General features: G+C 37.6%; 3 protein-coding genes and 1 long non-coding RNA gene across 5 annotated transcripts; 2 read left to right on the top strand and 2 right to left on the bottom strand.

Moving 5' to 3' along the window:
- The first annotated feature begins 6,348 nt into the window (after positions 1-6,348).
- Positions 6,349-11,402, top strand: LOC106451316 (non-lysosomal glucosylceramidase-like). 2 transcript variants are annotated; one of them, XM_048758551.1, is made up of 20 exons: positions 6,426-6,624; positions 6,719-6,754; positions 6,883-6,993; positions 7,144-7,200; positions 7,284-7,354; positions 7,452-7,551; positions 7,642-7,712; positions 7,789-7,892; positions 7,980-8,080; positions 8,172-8,225; positions 8,310-8,365; positions 8,455-8,493; positions 8,655-8,802; positions 8,885-9,060; positions 9,133-9,200; positions 9,292-9,364; positions 9,506-9,567; positions 9,640-10,480; positions 10,557-10,847; positions 10,966-11,402. In XM_048758551.1, the coding sequence occupies exons 2-20, from the start codon at positions 6,728-6,730 to the stop codon at positions 11,255-11,257; spliced, it is 2,742 nt and encodes a 913-aa protein (XP_048614508.1). In that variant the 5' UTR covers positions 6,426-6,624; positions 6,719-6,727; the 3' UTR covers positions 11,258-11,402. The 2 variants fall into 2 exon arrangements, with proteins under 2 accessions (XP_048614511.1, XP_048614508.1); XM_048758554.1 differs by having other exon boundaries at positions 6,349-6,754; positions 9,667-10,480.
- LOC111200954 lies at positions 9,205-9,585 on the bottom strand. The gene is made up of 2 exons (XR_002654454.2): positions 9,457-9,585; positions 9,205-9,417 (listed from the first exon to the last, which is right to left on the bottom strand). It is a non-coding gene; the product is annotated as an uncharacterized LOC111200954 (long non-coding RNA).
- A 2,087-nt stretch (positions 11,403-13,489) lies between the features above and the next one.
- Positions 13,490-15,844, top strand: LOC106451324 (probable serine/threonine-protein kinase PBL17). The gene is made up of 6 exons (XM_013893247.3): positions 13,490-13,819; positions 14,022-14,350; positions 14,441-14,576; positions 14,672-14,808; positions 14,965-15,088; positions 15,170-15,844. The coding sequence occupies exons 1-6, from the start codon at positions 13,744-13,746 to the stop codon at positions 15,703-15,705; spliced, it is 1,338 nt and encodes a 445-aa protein (XP_013748701.1). The 5' UTR covers positions 13,490-13,743; the 3' UTR covers positions 15,706-15,844.
- Positions 15,845-15,877: 33 nt separating this feature from the next.
- BNAA02G23480D lies at positions 15,878-17,316 on the bottom strand. Its single transcript, XM_013893257.3, has 2 exons — positions 16,399-17,316; positions 15,878-16,149 (listed from the first exon to the last, which is right to left on the bottom strand). The coding sequence occupies exons 1-2, from the start codon at positions 17,173-17,175 to the stop codon at positions 16,024-16,026; spliced, it is 903 nt and encodes a 300-aa protein (XP_013748711.1). The 5' UTR covers positions 17,176-17,316; the 3' UTR covers positions 15,878-16,023.
- Between the last annotated feature and the right edge of the window lie 4,513 nt (positions 17,317-21,829).

Here is a 21,829-nt window from a genome sequence, read left to right as displayed (position 1 = left end):
TAACGGTCTAGTTTGCAAAATAATATACGACTAACAATGTGTTTAATTGTTTTTGGAATATAAAAGGCATTGGAGCATTTTTCAGGGATCTGAGCACACGCACTCTTAAAGAAGAAGTTGTAGAACAGCTTCAGGAGAACATTCCCATCTTATTGTGCAACTTGGAGAAGATATTTCCTCCTGGATTTTTTGACGTCATGGAGCATCTAGCTGTCCACCTCCCATATGAAGCATTGCTTCGTGGACCTGTACATTACGGATGGATGTATCAGTATGAGCGAGCCATGAAATATTTGAAGGGAAAAGCAAAGAACCTCGCCAAAGTTGAAGGTTCTATAATTGCTGGAAGTTTGACGGAAGAAGTTTCTCACTTCACATCGTACTACTTTGCGTCAAAAGTACGTACCCGTAGAAGAGCTCCAAGAAGATATGATGATGGTGGAGTTGCGCCAACATATGCAGTTGCTGGTGTTCCAGACATCTTTAGCCAGATTGGACGACTCGGTGGGAAGTCTAAAGAGGTTTGGTGGTCGAGTGAACAAGACGCTCATAGTGCACACACCTATATTCTACTCAATTGCGAGGATCCATTGATGCGTTATTTTGAAAGGTAACATATATGGACACTTCAAAACACATATAATTAATTATATAATTGCAAGAGATTCATTCCTATGAAATGTGATTAATTTTACAGCCTATTTGTTTCTCAAGTCGAAGAAACATTTCCTGGTATATCCACAAGTGACGTAGACAAAAGGAAAGATCAGCACTTCATTAAGTGGTTGCGGAATCAGGTATTATAACTCAAACTATTTTTTCATACATGATTTGTATTTTAATGTTCTCTTTATTTTTGCAGGTTGATTATGACGACGATGCAGATTATCCTAAGTGGTTACACGAAGTAATTCAATCTCCACTTGTAAAGGTCACCACATCACAGATGTATTTCACACGAGGCTACACTTTTCACACATATGAGTATGGTAGACAGCGGGCGACCAGTAACTATGGAATATGTGTGAAAGGGGAAACAGATTTCTACGGGATCTTGACGGAGATTATTGAAGTCGAATTTCCAGGGATACTGAAGCTGAAATGCGTCATCTTCAAATGTGAATGGTTCGACCCCGTCGTCAACAGAGGTGTTCGGTCTAACAAATTTGGTGTAGTTGATGTCAACGGTGGACGTCGGTACAACAAATTCGAGCCTTTCATCTTAGCTTCACAAGCAGACCAAGTTAGCTTCCTTCCATACCCTCGGATGAGAGATTCGGGTATAAATTGGTTAGCAGTGATCAAAGTTACACCTCGAGGACGAATCATCAGTGGAGAAGAACCACCATTGCAAGAAGAACAGATAAATGAAGTCGAGGAACCTGAACAAGAAATTGATGACATCCTTCTCATTGATCCGCATAATCACGAATACGAAGATCTTACCGATGATGCCACAGACGAAGCTGTAGAAGACGAGTTTAATGAAAATGATGATATTTCTAGTGATGACGAGAATGTCGATGTATCCGATTGATGTATTTGATTTTGTGTAGTTTGTTTTATGAATAAGGTAATGTGAGAGTTTGTTTTATGAATAAGGTAATGTGGGAGTTTGTTTTATGAATAAGAAATTGTGGGAGTTTGTTTTATAAATAAGTAAATGTGGGAATTGTGGTTTGGAATGAAAATAAAGATGGGGTTTGGAATATATGAAGTAGAAGATAAGGAATATGGGGTTTTGGGGTTTGGGGTTTCGGATTTTAGGGATTTAAACGTAATGCTCGTTAATTCCTCGTAATTTGACGTCGAATGTACGACGTAATCCTCGTTTATTCCACGTAGGACAAAATCGTCGTAAAGAACTAGTTAGCTTACGTGGAAATAACGACGAAAGTAAAAAAAATAAAGAAAGCGAAACCCGTTAATTCCACGTAGGTCGGAATCGTCGTAAACACCTCGAAAGGTAAATTGACGTAAATACCACGTAAAGTAAATGACGAAGGAGGCACTCGTTAATTCCACGTAGGATGATTTCGTCGTAAACACCTCGTAACAGAAATCGTCGTAGAAACCTCGTAGACTTAAAAACTAGAAAAAAAAAAAGAAGAGAGACACCAGATTTACATGTGGCAAGACTTCCAGCAATTATAATACTTAAGTCTCGCCCACATAAATTCTGATATCTTCTTCTCTTTCTTTTTTTCCAAATATTTCTAATTTGGTGAAAAGCGAAACTAGCTACTTCCTCATAGTATAAAAACTAGAAAAAAAGAAGAAAAGAAAGATAGTGGAATTATATGTGGCGAGACTTAAGTCTCACCCACATAAATTCTAGTATCTTCTTTTCTTCTTTTTTTTTCAAATATTTCTAATTTGAAAAGTATTTTGGTGAGGAGTGTGATTTGAGATAGGGTGTGTTTTGTGAGTTTGTGTGTGGTTTGAGAAGGAAAGTTGTGGGTATTTATAGAAAATAAAGGCTCGCTAATTCCTCGTAACTGTTTAACTCGTTAATTCCACGTAACCCTTTTCGTCGTAAAAACGTCGTTAACGAAAACGCGGGCCTTTGTATTTCGTCGCTATTTCGTCGTAAATGAAAACGCGGGCCTCTGTAATTCCTCGTAAGTTTACGAGGAAATTACGAGGACAAGTAATCTTATATATATCCCGAGCGAGCTCGCTCCGTCTTTCCTCTCCACTTCCTCTCCACTTCCTCCCTAATTCGTAGCAATGGTAAGTCTCTCTAATTCCTCTCTAGTTTGATTAGTTTAGGATAGATTAGGTGGTTAGTATAGGGAATTTAGATAGGTTTACGGATCTTATGTTATTTAGTGTTGATTAGGTGGATAATGTTGGGAAGTATATTGTTCACGAAAATTTAAAAAATTAATTTTTTTTCTCAGGTTCGAAAAGGTAGACTTACTGCCCATTACAGAGAGATGTTCGGTGAGCCGGGTAGTCGTTTAGACCCGTCGTCTTCTTCAGCTCCCGGTTCTTCGGGTCAGGAGACTGTCCCCGAGACTCAGTACACTCAGAGAGTCATTGGATCTCCTTCTTCTAGTGCACCATCGTTTCCTCACGTGCCTCCCCAGATGGCTCCTCCTCCTGTGCCTCCTCCGATGCCGGCACCTCCGATGCCCGCGGCCGAGATTCATCCCGATTTGATGGTGCCTCCGAGTGCTCCTTACTCGCAGTACACCGTAGAGGACATTCTCCGTCTGCCAGGCAGAGAAGGTTTACCAGTCATCGACCCCGACCGACCGGACGGAACTTTATGGTATGTTTCATTATTTTTTTATTCTTTTTAAATTCTTTTATAACTTTAAAAAATAATTTTATTTTAAATTTGTATTTTTCAGGTGGGGGATTGACGGATGTCTTGCATCGGACGTAACCGACACGATAAAATGTTACTTCTCCATGCCACATCCGAAGTGGAAAACGACGCCCCACTACGTCAGAAAGACGTGGTTCAAAATTTACGCTGTAAGTTCTATTAATTAAATATATATCTTTAAATTTTTTTATTATTTATATATATATTTTTTCTGAAAAACTAATTATAAATTATTTTTTCCAACAGCAAAAATATAATTGGGCCTTGGGGATCACTGAGAGGGTGAGGAAGAAGTTTGTCGCGAAGGCGAAAGTTCGCTTGTTGGACACGGTCTCCAACTGGAAGGGTGACTGGATCGTGAAGGGGTATGAGCGTGGCAAACCCGCTGAGCTCACCACGGATGTCTGGGATGGCCTCATCCGATATTGGCGTCTTCCTGATTCCATTAGAATCGCCCAGTCTTGCTCTAACTCCCGTAACACAGTCGATGAGCACGGGAACGGGCCGATGCTTCACACTACGGGCCAAAAACCCCACGCCGGTGTCCGTTTGGAAATGGTAATTAAAAATTTAATTATATTAAATTTTTAGTATATTTTTATATATATTCTAATTAACAACTTTCTTAAATGTTTTTTTAGGCCAAAGAGACGGGAGAATTCCCGTCTCTTATGCAACTTTACGAGAGGACCCACAAGAACAAGGCGGGCCGATTTATAGATGGCAAGTCCGAGCAAATCTACAACGATTTGGCTGCTCGGGTTGAAGAACGCCAGACCCAGCTGACCCAACAGTCCACCGATGGATTACCCGTCACCTTATCCACACCTGAAGTGGATAAGCTTTACGAGGAGGTAAATTTTCTAAAATTTTAATTTTCTTAAATATTCATTTAATTTAACTTTAAATTTTTACTAACAAAATTTATTTTTTGTTTTTAAGGTTGTCCCTAAAAAAAAGGGACGGACGTTGGGGATTGGTTCCGTCAACGATGTTCCGAGAGCGACATCGTCTTATGTTCAGCGACGGGATGATGAAGTCTCTCAGCTGCGTAGGGAGTCCGAAGAGCTGCGTAGAGAGTCTACTCAGCTGCGATCTCGTATGGGTGGACTCGAGGGCTTCTTGGACGTTGTAGCGGCCACAAATCCGGAATGGGCGACTTTGTTGAGGAACATGCGACAACAAAATCCTATCCCAGGCCAGTCACCGACCGACGACTCACATGCCGAGGCGGATGTTCAGGCGAGGAGTGATGAATTCTACGAGGCGATTAACGACCACCCTTAGTTCTTTTTAATTTCGGTTCTTGTATTATGAATTCAAAACTTATTTATATATAAAATATTTTGGTTTTGATTTTTTTAGAATTTTAATTTTATTAATAATTTAAATAATTTAAATTATATTTATAATTATAATTTTTTATATTTCTATAAAATAATGAAACGAAGAAAATTCGTAGCTAATTTTTTCGGCTTTTTTACGTGGAAGCTTAACGTGGTTTTTACGAGGAAACATTTACAAGGAAATAACGTGGAAATATATCAAGGTTTTTACGTTTTCTTTACGTGGAAATCTTTCAAGGTATTTACGTTTATTTTACGAGTATTTATTTACGTGGTTTTTTACGAGGAAAGCTTTTCGTGGTATTTACGAGGAAACTTAGCGACGTCCTTACGTGGAATCTTTACGTGGTCTTTACGACGAAATATCCTCCTTCGCTTTTACGACGAAATTATTTCCTCGCTACCTTACGACGAATTAGCGAGGATATATGCGTTACGACAAACGTATAACGACGAAACGGGTTTCCTCGCTAATTCGTCGTAACACTGCTTTTACGACGAATTAGCGAGGAAAACTACCCTCGTAAAACTTGTGTTTTCTTGTAGTGTTGGTAAACTATCACCTAGTTATACAGTTTTACCAAGTTACAAAGTAGTATAATTTGGTAAAACTGTATAACTAGGTTGTAGTTTTACCAAGTTGTACATTTGTCAAAAGATACAACTTAGTAAGATTATAACCTAGTTATACAGTTTTACCAAGTTACACAATAGTATAACCTGATAAAATTGTTTTTCTGGGTTTGTAGTTTCACTTCCGTGTTATACTTTGATATATGCGTTTCTAGATCTTAAAAACCGATAATACCAAAAATCAGACTGAAGTTGATGCGGAGAATAAGTGAAGTAGTAGGTAGAGAAGAAGAAGGAAAATGTGGAGAAGAAAATGAAAAAGCAGTTGAGATTCAAAGAAGAACAAAGGAAAAAACAGAAAAATCAGTAGATGAAGAATGAAAGATAGATCTAGATTCAAAGAAGAGCAAAAAGAATATAGAGAAAAGTAAGATAAAAACGGAGCAATCAGTACAGATGAAAATCGAAAATAAAACAAGAGAAACAGAGAGAAAAACAGATTCGAAAAAGAAGAGATTTGAATGAAAGAATGAATGAAAGAGAAGAGAGAAAAAAAGAGAAGAGAGAAAGAAAGAAGATGAAGAATGAAAGATAGATCTAGATCTGTAGAGATAAGGAAGAAAATTAGGTTTAATGGCATAGTCTGTAAATAACTATATTCATTAATGATATATTGGGTTTTTAGTCAGATTTCGAATTAAAAATAAATAAAAATAAAATGAATTTCAGATGGAGAGTATCTGAAAACTTTTTTTTCCATAGAGGAGTACTGGAGCATTTAATTCCTTCAGATATGGCTAGAGCTCCTCTATCAGCTGGATCATCCATGCTCTCATTATTTTCTTTGTTTGACTGGTCCATGATCATATCAATATGATTACGCTATTTAAAATGTGAGAGTTAAATATTTAGAAAACTATTATTACTAATCAATCAAATGTGGAATCATAAAAAAGTATGGAAATTATAAGTGAAGAAAATGAAATGAAGATTGCCCTTTAAAGAAAAAAAATGAAGATTGCGTACGGAGTTACGGTCCTTACTCCTTATGGAGCATGCATGAGAGAGTTCAGAGATGTTTTCCTTCAGTTTTGGTGTAGAAAATCTTCTAAAGTAAAAATAAGGAAACAATTCTTCATCATATAAAGCAACCAACAAGTGATAGATTAGCCAACGTGGTGGGTCCAAATTACATGAGAGGAGAACCACCCATGTGTGGCAGCTTTTCTTCATCTATAGAACCCCTCCATTGTCCCCCACAAGTGACCGACGCTCTACCGCCTCAGACTTCCACACCCTGGCGAGAATTGTCCTTTCATTTTATAACTTACTCTTATCTTATAACTTTGGATTTCACAATCCCAACATGTTTGTCTGCTTCTGTTCATGATTTCATTTCCAACAAAATTAAGATTTTTCTTTATAATCCATACTATTTTGAATCCATTAAAACAATATGCAGAACGCTTGAATGGAAAGCGAACTTCAAACCCAGTTGGTAATAAAGTTGTTGTCTTTCTATGTTTCATGTCACCAGTTGTTCTGAACATGAAAGTTTCGGTACTAAAGATAAAACATTTGGTTTGTTTATGAAATGGTAAAACTAATTTTGATAATTCGTTTTAGGTTGGAAGTGAGACACTCTCACTTCCTCAAGTAACATGGCAGCGGAAGTTGAACAGCAAAGTAAAGAACCCTTCTGAGTTCAAGATGAGTACAAGCGATTTTCTTCACCTGGTACCATTCTTTCTCCATAAAAGATTAAATCAAAACGAAAATAGATTAAAAAGACAAATTTGATTCAGTTATTTGGATACCAAAAAGCAATCTTATTATTGGTATGAATGAGAGAATACTAACACCTCTTTCTCTCTGCCTTTTTTGAAGTTTCCAATAGGCTATAGATTGTGGCGTCACACTAAACAAGAGGCAGCAAAAGGAAAAGTAAGTTGTTTTGTATGCACAAAACATTGATCTTTATCTAGTACCAAATTCTCAAGCTCCCATGTTTGTTTGATAACTTCCAGGTATCCATTTACGATATCTTCAAAAAGAAGAATGTAAAAGGGAACCATGGTGTCCCTTTAGGTGGAGTTGGGTATGCATAAACAAATGACAGAAGATCAATTCTCGATAGCCAACCTCAGATCTTGTCTAGAAATATTATTAATAAACCAAACCGAACTTTTTTATAGTGCAGGAAGCATCGGAAGGAGTTACAAAGGTGAGTTTCAGCAGTTCAAGCTCTTCCCTAAAGTTTGTGAAGAAGCTCCAATCCTCACAAATCAGTTCTCTGTAAGTGTCCTCTCTTGTCCTGACACATTACGAACACAAAGATGTATACTTTTGATTGCTTCTCTAATGCATTTTGATAATCATTTATAGGTTTTTGTTTCGAGACCCGGTGGTGTAAATTACTCAACTGTTCTATGCGCAAAAAGTCCAGAGTCTGTAAAGTAAGTAACTTAATAACTTTGCATGGAGCATTTGAGCACAAGCATTGTTGTTTATTAACTTGAGTTGTCTATGCAGTGGTAGAACAGAAGATTTAGGAATAGAGTCATGGGATTGGAAGATAAAGGGGGACAAATCTACGTATCATGCTCTGTATCCTAGGTCTTGGACTGTCTACAACGGTATGAAATGATCTCTAATAATGATTCATTGTATATCAACATGCATTAGATTGATGATTCATAAAATGCATGGACTTTGGAGAACAGAGCCTGACCCTGAACTCAGAATAGTTTCTCGTCAAGTCTCTCCCTTTATACCGAATAACTACAAGGAAAGCAGTTTTCCAGTATCCGTTTTCGCTTTTACGGTAAGAAATTTTCCCAGAATAAAAAAAAAAAAGAATATTCCTGATAAACTTTCATATTTACATGTATGTGCTTTTTGGCTAATGTTTACAGGCGACTAATCTTGGAAAAGAAGAAGCAACGGTTACTTTGCTCTTTACATGGGAGGTGACTAATTTCAAACCAAAAAAGAGACATATATTGTTCATATCTTTAAACATTCATGCCAATTTTTGTCTGTGTATAATTTAGAACTCAGTGGGAGGAGCTTCTGGGTTTACTGGAGAACACTTCAACTCATCAACAATGTAAGAATGTGCATGTTGATCTATACTGTCACTACTTTTGTTCTTTGCTTCTGACACAAGAAACTGATTTCTAATGCAATATACCTCAGGGAAAGAGATGGGGTACATGCAATAGCTTTACATCACAAGTAAAACCTCTTTTATTTGAGAGCCTTTGGTGATTTAATATTCCTCTGTTTTGAGGCAAGGATTAGTGTCGGTTTGCGGATATTTTTAGCTAGTATGATGACATGAATGATTAACAGACTCAACTTTAATCAATTTAGTCGGTATGTTTATTAACTTACAGAACAGCCAATGGACACCCACCAGTTACTTACGCCATTGCAGCGCAAGAAACAGACGATGTTAGTGTCTCTGAGTGTCCATGCTTCTTGGTTTCTGGTTGTTCTCCTAATGAAATCACAGCAAGAGCTATGTGGGATGAGATCAAAGAGGTTTCCTTTTTTTGTCCGCAAACCTTTTTTTAAACCAATGAAAGAAAGATCTAAATGTTTCTGAACTTCTTTTTTTTTGTAGAACAAATCATTCGACCGGTTGCCTTGTGAGCCAGGCTCACCTTCGAGACTTGGAACAGCCATTGGAGCAGCCATAGCTGCTAAAGTGAAGGTCCCTCCCGGTTGTGACCGTACAGTCACGTTTTCACTCTCATGGGACTGTCCTGAAGTGCGGTTTAATGAGAAGACTTACCACAGGTGTGGCCTGATAATTCACATTTCCATGTATTTACACATATCTTGCATGTTAAAATCCTTAATATTTTATAGACGATACACAAGATTCTATGGCTCTTTAGGCGACGCAGCAGTGAATATGGCTCGTGACGCTCTTCTTAGTACGCTTGTGCAATTCTATATATATATATTATTTTTTTCACTTCTATTGCACTCTAATATGACATTTCTTGTTCTTAATACAAAAACAAGATTATGGTAATTGGGAGTCTCAGATTGAAGAATGGCAAAACACTATACTTTTAGACACTTCACTCCCTGATTGGTAACCTATCTTTGATTCTCATCTCCAACAATCGATGACGAGAAGATTATAACCTTTCATCAAAAAAAAAAAAGAAAAGAAAAGATTATAACCTTTCATCAAAAAAAGAAAAGAAAAGATTATAACCTAAGAATTTTTCAGGTATAGAGTCACTCTATTCAACGAACTATACTATTTCAACTCTGGAGGAGCTATCTGGACAGGTAATTAGTTAATCACAAACTGACAACTCAAGAAAATTTCTGACTCTCTCATTGATTACTGATTATCCATAGATGGCTTGCCTTACAAGCAAAGTACAGAAAGAAGCACAGAACAGAACAGTAATGATACAGACATCCTCCAGAAAATCAATGCGGTTTGTGATCAGGTTCACCACTCTCCTCAGTCTCGAAGCTCGGAAGAGAACATTGGACAATTCATATACCTCGAAGGAATTGAGTATCTAATGTACAACACTTACGACGTTCACTTCTACTCTTCCTTTGCACTTCTCATTCTCTTCCCTAAGCTCGAACTCAGCATCCAGAGAGACTTTGCAGCAGCGGTTATGATCCAAGATCCCACCAAGAAAGAGATCATGAGCTCCGGCGAGTTGGTTCCAAGAAAACTGCTAGGATCGGTTCCTCACGACATCGGTCTAAACAATCCTTGGCTTGAACTAAACGCGTATAACTTGTTCAACACGGATCGTTGGAAAGACTTGAACGCCAAGTTTGTTCTTCAAGTCTACAGAGACGTGGTTGCAACCGGAGATCAGAGCTTCGCAAGAGCGGTTTGGCCATCTGTTTACCTAGCGGTGGCTTATTTGGATCAGTTCGACAAGGACGAGGACGGTATGATTGAGAACGAAGGGTTTCCGGACCAGACATACGACACGTGGAGTGTTACAGGCGTTAGTGCTTATTGCGGCGGTCTTTATGTCGCTGCTCTTCAAGCTGCGTCTGCGTTTGCTACTATTGTTGGGGAAAACGCTGTCGCGTTTTACTTCAACGCAAAGTATGAAAAGGCGAAAACCGTTTACGAGAAGCTGTGGAACGGTTCTTACTTCGATTATGACAACAGCGGTAGCGACTCGAGCTCCTCGATACTTGCTGATCAGTTGGCTGGACAATGGTAAGAATCAATTCAACCGCTGAATTTTCGTTTTATCAGTCTCAATCGCAGTAGCTAAGTGGCTGAGTATTTGTAGGTACGCGAGAGCGTGTGGACTGAAGCCAATAACGAAAGAAGAGTGGATAAAGAAAGCACTCGAGACGATCCATGAGTTTAATGTGATGAAGGTAAGAGGAGGGACACGTGGCGCTGTGAATGGGATGTCTCCGGATGGACAAGTGGACACGAACTCGCTGGTTTCGAAAGAGGTTTGGGCTGGGACCACTTACTCTGTTGCAGCTTGTATGATTCAAGAAGGACAAAGAGAGAAAGGGTTTCAGACAGCAAGTGGAATCTATGAGGCTGTTTGGTCTGATCGTGGTCTCAGGTATAACAAATAAGCTCATTTTCTGCTTTCTTTAGAGATGCTAAAGCATAAACTCGCAACAGCCTTGGATTCGATTTCCCTTGCTAACTTTTTGTGAGCTCTGTGTGTGTTGGTGCAGTTGCTCTTTTCAGACACCAGAAGCGTGGAACATGAATGATGAATACAGGTCTCTCTGTTATATGAGACCTCTTGCTATATGGGCTATACAATGGGCATTGACACCAATACAAACTTTTGGAGGAAAGAAGCAGAACTTGATGGCGGGAGATGAAGACGACAGTGATTTGTTGTTAAGACAGCACAATGGGTTTAAAGAAGTGGCTCGTTATGTGAAAATAGCAAAGAGCAATGAACATAGAAGCCTTCTCCAAGAAACGTACGAGGCCATCCTCAAGACATTTCACTTGTAGCTTATATTGATTCTAAGTCTTGGATGCAACATTTTTGCATCAAATATTATTAGCACTAGCGCAGTGTTATAAAATATGCTATACGTTAGCCGGGCGGCCACTTACTGTATCGTATAACTATATATACATATGTTTACGCGGGGTATATACCGAAACCACTTTCTTATATACATATATAATAATATAGTATTGATAATATAGTAGATATAAAAAAGTTATCTTCTCCACGGAACTGGCGGAATTCTAAGCTATGAAAGGACGCTACCACGACTTCAAGATCTTCCACGTACCGAAGGCCCAAAACAAAACTGCGGATGCTTTAGCTAAGACTGCAAAAACTTTTCATAGATATTTACTGTTTATTGATTGTTCTGTCCCGGTCTGGATTCCCAGATCCCCTCTAGAATTTGATTGATATAATAGCCTTTTGATGTCAGAAAAAAGAAGAAGTTATTTTCAAATATACCTTTAGATTAATTAAATAAGTATCATTTAAATTAGTAATTAGTGTAATTTTATGGTTTTATCAATAAAAATATAATAGATATAAATTGTAAACATAAAGTATCATATATATATATATATATGTATATGAAATAGTTAAACAATAAGTATTTGAAAATTTCGTATATTTCTAGTTAAAATACTAACTTTGATCATAGAAAAGCATTTAAATATCAAGAAACTAAACTATATAGTAAACATTAATATACACGTAAAGTTGTAGATAATAAATTATTTTCATAGCTAAAAATTATGTTATTAAATTATTTTATCTAGTTTTGAAAAGAAGAATAGAGAGATGAGGGATATCATCTATCTATATTATTAAAACTCAAGTACCTTTTAGAATTGTTTGAAAACATGGATAACAGTATAAAAAAAGAAGTGTAATGTCTTTTTAGTAATTTTATTAATATAATTACATTAATTATCTTTTCATATTTCACTCAATTTAACAATTTCATTAATTATATTACCTTAACAGTGCATCATATCATTAATTATATTACCATAATAATAATAGCACATATTTTTATTTATTAGTTTTCAACATTTAACTATGTGCCAATTATGAATCAAAAATGTAAAATAACTGGGTTTTGCATATAATTAAACGTTCGGTTTAGTGTGTTTTACTAAAACTTTTTTTTTTTAATTTTAGTTTCAGTCGGTGGAAAATTACGTAACCAAATACATATTTTTGTGAATAAAATAATAACTTAAATTAAAATAATAAAACTGTATTATATTTATTTTCACTTTATTTTTCACTTCATTTAATCATTTTACTAAATAAAAAAAACTTTTTCTATTTCAGTTAATTTAGCCAAACACATAGAAATAGTCATTTTTATGATTCTCTCTGTTTTTTATGTAGGTAGTTTTAGGTGAATGCACAAATATTAAGAAATCTATTAATTTTTCCAAAAGTAGCATTTGATATATAAATTAAATGTAGTTAAACTAATCATAAATAAGTATATATTATTTGAAGTTTAAGGTACCGAAGCCGATCCAACATAGATATCTAAACGTTAGATGATTTCCTATATTCGAAGAACCAGATCCGAATCCAAACATAATCCAAAAGTACGGGTATCTGAAAATATCTAAAGTATTAATATTATATATAGAAATACTATCTATATTAATACTTACAATAATTAAAATATTAAAAAATATTTTAAATTTTTTAAATATATTAATTATTTTGATAGATCATATATTTTGGGTTACTTTTGGATATTCTTGGATACGTTTAGATGTAAAAAAAAATTAGGTATCTCGGATAAAATGGCTTATTTTCTATATAACTGGATTATATTAAGTCAATTTGAATAGGCACCAAATCTTTCTTTTGGTTCGTTCGGATATACCCAAAAATATTTGGATCTGACAAGAGCCGAACCGAATCCGATCGAGAATTAGAACTACCTGATCGGTACCAATTTTCTATAACTGAATTATCTGATACCTTAGATACCCGATTCGAACCGATTGAATGCCCATGCCTAGTTGGAATATAGGTGATTTTAAAGGGCTTTTTTTAAAAACTGGGCCGAATCATATAACAAATTGTTGATCTTTTAGGCTGTTTATATCCGGGTCGGGTTTCGGGTTTAGTCTAAACCCAAATCATTCAACCCCGTCAACGGTTGGTGACGTGACAATCGTTGACTGGATAAATGGAGAAACAGCGTGAATAGGTAGGAAGGTCTTCTTATTTATTTGGCGGCTAGTCTCTCAAATACCATCGATTCCAACGGATCATTCATTCATTCTCTCTCTACAATTATCTTCTTTCCTTTTTTTTTTTTTTCTTCTTCTCTCTCTCTCTCCCTTCATCCAAGAAACCATCTATTCTCTATTTTTCATCAGCAAGTTTGTCGGAGATCGGGTGTGTCATTTTTGTGGATCTGTCTCATGTTTGTTAGTTAATGGACAATGTGATGTCAATCGAATAGCACACAACGAAGAGTTTCATGGGGATTTGCTTCAGCGCTGAAGAGCAGTTCCAATTTTCTCAGCAGCAAAACTATCAGAAGAAGAAGTCATCAGGTATCTATCAATCAATCTGATTCCGACCTCTCTCTCTTTTGATTTGCCTCATTTTGTTGGTTCGTAATCTAGATTTTTCTTTCTGGGTAAATTTCATTTCATGGTGATTTTTTCTTTCTGGAGAAGTTTTCGTTATCTGTTCATACTCTGATGTTATATTCTTTGATTCTTTTGTTTTTTTTTTTGGTTTTCTTACTCCCAGGCAAAAAATCAGCAATGTATCTAATGAATTCAGAATGTAAAGAGTCATCAGTTGGTGGCAAACCGAGTCCAAGTGGGTTGCCTTTGCCTCCTAAAAACATAAAAGATCTTCAGACAACACCTGGATACGAGAATGTGGATATATTCACCTACCAAGAGATGAAACTGGCCACGAAGCAGTTCAGGCCTGATTACATTCTTGGCGAGGGTGGTTTTGGTGTTGTCTACAAAGGTCTTATTGATGACAATGTCAGGCCTGGTTATAACTCCACCAAAGTTGCCATCAAAGAACTTAATCCTGAAGGCTTTCAGGGAGATCGAGAGTGGCTGGTATTTATAATTGGCCTTTTTTTTTGTTTCTTAGACTTGAGAATCTGTGGTTTGATTCTTTCCATTTTTTTTGTTTTTTTTTTCTTGCAGGCTGAAGTTAACTATTTAGGACAGCTTAGTCATCCAAACTTGGTCAAGCTCATTGGCTACTGCTGTGAAGATGAACACAGATTATTAGTCTATGAGTACATGTCACTGGGAAGCCTCGAGAAACATCTTTTCCGAAGTAAGTTCTCACCACCATTTAAAACATTAACTTTGTTAGAAGGTCAAGTCTGGGTTTCTTGAGCCTCGAGGATTTGATGAAGCATCTGCTTGCAGGAGTTGGATGCACTTTGACATGGTCGAAAAGAGTGAAGATCGCGCTAGACGCAGCCAAGGGTCTCGCTTTTCTTCATGGTGCTGAACGCTCCGTCATATATCGGGATCTCAAGACTGCCAACATATTGCTTGACGAGGTTAGCTTATTACGTTCTTTTGTCTTGGTAGTACATAGACATTCTACTTCTTGTTCTATAGAGTTGTCCGTGAAGCTCAAAGTCTACAATGACCTGGTTTCTACTTTTTTTTTTATCTTGTCTATGCTGCGGCTGAATGATGTAATGCTTGTGCAGTGTTACAATGCTAAGCTCGCAGACTTTGGACTAGCGAAAGATGGTCCAAGAGGAGATCAAACACACGTGTCAACACGTGTTATGGGCACTTACGGATACGCTGCTCCTGAGTATGTAATGACAGGTCTGTCGTTGAAAATGAGCCCACTTATGGAAATGAATTGTAAATGGGTCACATTTGTTTTTTCTTCATTGTTGTGCTTAGGACATTTGACATCTAGAAGTGATGTTTATGGATACGGGGTACTTCTCCTTGAGATGCTCCTTGGGAAGAGGGCAATGGACAAAAGCAGACCTTGCCGGGAACATAACTTGGTCGAGTGGGCACGACCGCTATTGAATCACAACAAAAAGCTTTTGAGGATCATAGACCCTCGAATGGATGGGCAATACACCACTAAGGCGTTGATGAAAGTAGCCGATTTGGCATACCAATGCTTAAGCCAAAACCCAAAAGGAAGGCCCCTCATGAGTCATGCGGTACAAGTCCTCGAGACCCTCAAGGAAGATGGCGATGCTCAGGGGGAAGTCATGGCTAGTCTCCATAGCAGGGGCAAGTCCGTAACCTTATATGAAGCTGCTCCTAGTGATTCCCAAGGTACAAGAAACGTGGATGGGGATGGGAAGGGGCAGAGGAGGAGAAGACCAGAAAGTGGTAGAAGCAAGAGCGAAGCCTCCGTTGATACTGACCTATATGTTTCTGCTCTTGTTTCATCTGATCCGAACGCTACTAAATATTAGAAGACTCGAGACTTTGGTTAAGTGTATACGTAAGTTGAGTCTTGGTTTTGGAACATTTGTTTTGTTTATGGGATTACAAATATTAGCGCAATATGCAATTTGATCAATCTCTTAAATTCAAATGAATTGTTTTTGTCAATCTCTATTCTTTTAGGATGGTGAACTACTAATATGAATCAAAATGATAGAAACATCATAAACACCATAAATCTCTGTTCTTTTAGTACACAACATGATGAGTCACTGTACACACATGTACGTGTCTCTCTACTCCTCTGGTACATAACATTATGAGACATTGGATAATCAATCGGCTTCTCATCTAAGGCTCAAAACCGGCCATGCGCCAGGAGATGGCAGAGCAGGGCGGATCACTGGGACCCTTCTTACCTCTGAGAATGCTTCATTGAGTCGAGCCGCCTGACTCATCACCCGCGACACCTTCTGCACAGATCATAAACACAACACAAGACGTGACAATGATAGAAGGAAACTAGCCAGCCATGCGAACTAGATGTTGGAGTTATAACAATCATATCATTTGGTGAGAAGGTGATGACTAAATAATCTATATTTCAGCTAAGGAACATATTAACTACAGAATCTATAACTGACATAAGCCAGCAGGACGGGACAACCTTTGAACATAAGGAATGAAACCCACCAATTAAATTCAATGTTCATATAGTGTACCTTCTCGTCGATTGCAACTTTAAGATGGATCCTTTGAGCCTTCTTTCTCATATGATAGAGTCTGCGTCTCAAGAGAACAAAACCCATCACAGCTGCAGCCATAGAGACAGACCAAACAGGACCAATCCTAAATGCATAGTACTTGACAAGCACAAACGGAATCTTCCACCACACTGTCTCTCTACTTTTTTTACCCTCATCACCAGATCTCACAACAGCAGAATCTACGGCCACAACATGTGCACTAGTATCCCCTCCACTTCCCTCAACTGCTTCACTATCAGAAACAATCTCCTCTTCACCACTCCCATTCCCAGAATCTCCAGACAAAGACTTGCCCAAATCCTCAATATGTTCTTCAACACCAGCTTGGCGGCTCTCAACTTGGAGATTGTCTGTTTCCAACAAACACATGCTTGCATCCTCCATAAGAGATTCATCGTGAACACCTTCGCCCATGATGTTATTCTCATCAGAAGGTTGAAAATCACTCACCTTAACCTCACCATCAATAAACCCTAATTCGTTTCTGACACCCGATTGATAAACATACAACTGATCGAACCCCAAACCCACCAGATTCGGATACTCGGATCCGTAACCGACCCGAGGAGAATCACCAGATCCTATGCTTTGTTCAGTTGTAGGATGATCGGCAGAGAAATGATCAGAGACAATCATACCGTCATCGATTACACTTGATTCCTTCTCCGATGTGATTGAATCGGTCTCCGAGCCGTGAACGAGCTCCCAATCAAGCATCTCCTCTCCATCCATGGTGATAATAATCGAAGAAAAATTCAGATTCGAGTTCCCTAAAGCAGCCGACTCTGTCCTTTATCCATTTGCTAGACAGGGGAGATGACACGTGGACGCATTGTATTGGCTACGTGTCAATCGCATGCGTCTTTAAGTCTACAACTATATTCGGGGCACGACATTAAAGTAAAGATAATATTGACAAAGTATTTTCCTTTGGGCTGTAAAAGGCCCAACATATTGTGACCCTGAATCAACGGGTGGGTCGTGGTTCGGGTTTTTGGGTTCGATTATAAACTAGCTAGCTATTGGTCGTCGTTCGATACTAATTTCGGATTTTTTTGGTTTTTCAGTTTTCGAACTCAATAACCTAAATTTTATTTGTTTTATTTATTATTTTAATTTTACTAAATAATATAAATTTATAAAATTTTATTTTTTCAAAAAAATTATTTTTATAAAATGACTTGTTTGGTTTTTTTTAAAAAAAAAACAAAAATTGTACACGCGCCATCTTTGTCAGCAAAATTAGGTAGCAAAATTAGATTTAGATGACATGACAACTGATATGGTGACTGATGTATGATTTCACTGAAAAAGTAAACAACATATATGTTATTTGAAGTTTTTGAAAGTTCATATATGTTTTTACACGATGACAAAAGTTATATATGAATTGAACATATCGTGATATGTTAGGTATGAAATGACCATTTTCCCGATTCATTGCGTACTTATAAATTAATAACAAAACTAACTTCTATGTGACGATATCTTTTAGTGTACATTACAACATATACTTTTAAGGAGTGACAAACTTTTTTCATCCTGAATTGGTTAACTAATTAGAATTTATAAAAAAAAAAAATTGCTAAACTGTAAATATCATAAATGATTGAAGATTCTACAAAGTGATAATCTAGGGTCTATTCTAACCCGGCAAAAAGAAATAAAAACAAGTTGGAACAATAAGCAAAACATGATATAATATCATCTCAACCACTCTTGCATTAAGGAACTGAAACCTTTGCGAGATCGTCTAGCAAAGATAATGTTCCGTATCTCTTTATCGATAGCTTGGAACACCAGTGAAGCAGAAACCCAGATTTTGTTGTGGACAACGTTATTCCTCTGCTTCCACGGGTGAAACACCACCGATTGACTTGCAAGCTTGCGAAGTAGAATTTATAATTAACGTTATAAAAATCAGAATTAATAAGAATTTCAGTTTAGTCTAGTTGAACCAAAAATTCGACCATTAACCACAACCAGTTACTAGAACCTAGTTTCTGCCGTAAAAGTTCTTCTCCAAATCATGATTTTTTTTTTTTTACAAGTGTCTATTTCATGCTAATCCCAAAAAAAAATGGAGGAGATTATAGACATTTGTGGGCCAGTGGTAAAACTAGAAGGATAAGGCAAATTCAAAATATATGAATCCAACTATATCCAATTTCAAACAATGATTAAAAATGATCATCTCTTCAACGCCATATGATGGATGATGCATTTTGTCAAGCAAATCCTTTTCTAAGGTTTCGAATGGTAACATCCGTCCCGCACCGCACCGCAGTTAACAGTAACAAAAATCTCTACATATACCATATATCTATACGTTTTTATAAATGTCAGAACTGCACCGCAGTTAAACCGCTTGTCCCGCACCACTCAATCCGCTGTTACCATTCGGAGCCTAAGACATCTTTGCAGCTTTTAGCCACCATACATCACAAAATCTGACACTATCTGATGTAACCATGATCAGTAACGAACAAATCAAAAGAAGGTTTGGCTTATGGGCTTGAGTTTAAATGAGATGGGCTTAATGATTTATGAAAATATGTTTCAGCCAAAGAAAAAAAGGTCCAACAAGAAAGTACAAGTCATGGTCGTACAATATATCAATCTGACGGCAATTCAAAGACCGTCAACCATGCAGAAGTACGCGGCCAGCCGAAAAGTTTTGCGTCCACAACTTTCAAAATTCGGTCAAAAGTCTTGGTCTTTGGTCAAGTCCATCTTATTTATATAGTTTGTATTTCCTAGAATAAGTTTAGACCTTTGGTCTAACCCAGAACCTATTATATAAAGGTTTAGTTTTGTATTGTTATATTCATTCAACCCTTTTAATAAAAATCTACTTTTTTAAAAAAATTTGTTTGAATCCTTTGTTCTTTGGAATATTGTAATGCTGGGAGAGTGATCTCCATAAGCACGGTCTTGTTCAGTAGTGGGGTTGCCTCTCACAGACTAAGACCAACCCATCAAGTATCTGGCCTTCCGCAGCCTTATACTGAAGAACCATCGATTCACCTTTCCTTTGATCCATCTTTGGGTCAAAGCTTATCCTTTTCACCAATCTTCGAGTGCATTCCTTGGGAGATTTTTGATTATTTGGTATCAGAGCACACTTGAGGGTTTGGGGTTCACTTCTGTCATCCATCATTCTCATCTTTCCATCTTCAAAAAAAAAAAAAGAGGGTTCAAAGCGAAGCCAAGAAATCATCCCATCTGAAGTTAAACCGAGACTGCTCTTCCATCTCTCGTAATGGCTCTAGGAGACTGCTCTCCAAAACCAACCTGTTTTGATCACTAGTGGGGCTGCCTCTCGTGGTCACAGGTTCTAGACATTAAAACGGATTTGATGGCAAATCGTTTTAAAGGAGGAGGGGATGATGTAACCATGATCAGCAACAAACAAATCAAAAGAAGGCTTGGCTTATTGGCTTGAATCTAAGTGAGATGGGCTTGATGATTTATGAAAATATGTTTCAGTCCAAAAAAAAAGGCCCAACAAGAAAATACAAGTCATGGTCGTACACTATATAAATCTGACGGGAATTCAAAGACCGTCGACAATGCAGAAGTATGCGGCCAGCCGAAGAGTCTTGCGTCCAGAACTTTCAAAATTTGGTCAAAAGTTTTGGTCTTTGGTCAAGTCCACCTTATTTATATAGTTTTAATTTCCTAGAATAAGTTTAGACCTTTGGTCTAACCCACAGCCTATTATATAAAGGTTTAGTTTTGTATTGTTATATTCATTCTTTGTTAATAAAAATGTACTTTTTTAAATTGTTGAATCCTTTGTTCTTTGGAACATCGTAATGCTGGGAGAGTGATCTCCGTAAGCACGGTCTTGTTCACTAGTGGGGCTGCCTCTCACGGACTAAGACCAACCCATCCAATATCTGGCCTTCCGCAGCCTTATACTGAAGAACCATCGATCCACCTTTCCTTTGATACATCTTTGGGGCAAAGCTTATCCTTTTCACCAACCTTCGAGTGCATTCCTTGGGAGATTTTCTATTATTTGGTATCAGAGCACACTTGAGGGTTTGGTGTTCGCTTCTGTCATCCATCATTCTCATCTTTCCATCTTTAAAAAAAAAGAAGGGGTTCAAAGCAAAGCCAAGAAATGATCCCATCTGAAGTTAAACCGAGACTGCTCTTCCATCTCTCATAATGGCTCTAGGAGACTGCTCTCCAAAAGCAACCTGTTTTGATCACTAGTGGGGCTGCCTCTCACGGTCACGGGTTCTAGACATTAAAACGGATTTGATGGCAAATCGTTTTAAAGAAGGAGGGGATGATGTAACTATGATCAGCAACAAGCAAATCAAAAGAAGGCTTGGCTTATGGGCTTAAGTTTAAATGAGATGGGCTTGATGATTTATGAAAATATGTTTCAGCCCAAGAAAAAAAAAGACCCAACAAGAAAATACAAGTCATGGTCGTACAATATATCAATCTGACGGTAATGCAATGACCGTCAACCATGCAGAAGTACGCGACCAGCCGAAGAGTTTTGCGTCCACAACTTTCAAAATTCGGTCAAAAATCTTGGTCTTTGGTCAAGTCTACCTTATTTATATAGTTTGTATTTCCTAGAATAAGTTTAGACCTTTGGTCTAACCCGCAGCCTATTATATAAAAGTTTAGTTTTGTGTTGTTATATTCATTCAACCCTTTTAATAAAAATGTACTTTTTTTTAATTTGTTGAACTTTTTTTTTTAATTTGTTGAATCCTTTGTTCTTTGGAACATCGTAATGCTAGGAGAATGATCTCCGTACGCACGGTCTTGTTCACTAGTGGGGCTGCCTCTCACGGACTAAGACCAACCCAGCAAGTATCTGGCCTTCCGCAGCCTTATACTGAAGAACCATCAATCCACCTTTCCTTTGATCCATCTTTGGGTCAAAGCTTATCCTTTTCACCAACCTTCGAATGCATTCCTTGGGAGATTTTCTATTACTATCATATCATGAGGAAATAGACCTGAGAACAAACTCGTCCTTCCAACTACATTACTGTCCGAGCCATCGCATGTCACCGCCGTCAAGATCCGAGCAATAACCTCACGATCTCCACCCTTTCTTACTCAACAAGCTTCCTCTCTTCACTTGGCTTGGTCGCTCACCAATGACGTAGCCACCTTAATCAGCCGTGAATCTATGCATGAGGTTTACGTGTCATTGCCATGTTTTTGTACGATCACATGATTTTTGGAACGTTTCTTGTGGTGCAAGCAACTTGATATGACGAACCCTAGACCTTTCTTACGCAGGAAGAAATCCTTTCAAGTTGTGAATCTCAAGTTGAGTTATGTTAGACGAGGCATGTCTGTATTTACAAGCTTTCCGATCTATCTCCAGTTTTGGCTAAGGTGAGGA

Source organism: Brassica napus, chromosome A2 (genome assembly GCF_020379485.1).
Source record: "Brassica napus cultivar Da-Ae chromosome A2, Da-Ae, whole genome shotgun sequence".
Taxonomy (NCBI): Eukaryota; Viridiplantae; Streptophyta; class Magnoliopsida; order Brassicales; family Brassicaceae; genus Brassica; species Brassica napus.
The sequence above is the reverse complement of the archived record's forward strand: the minus strand, read 5'-3'. Positions and strand labels throughout refer to the sequence as shown.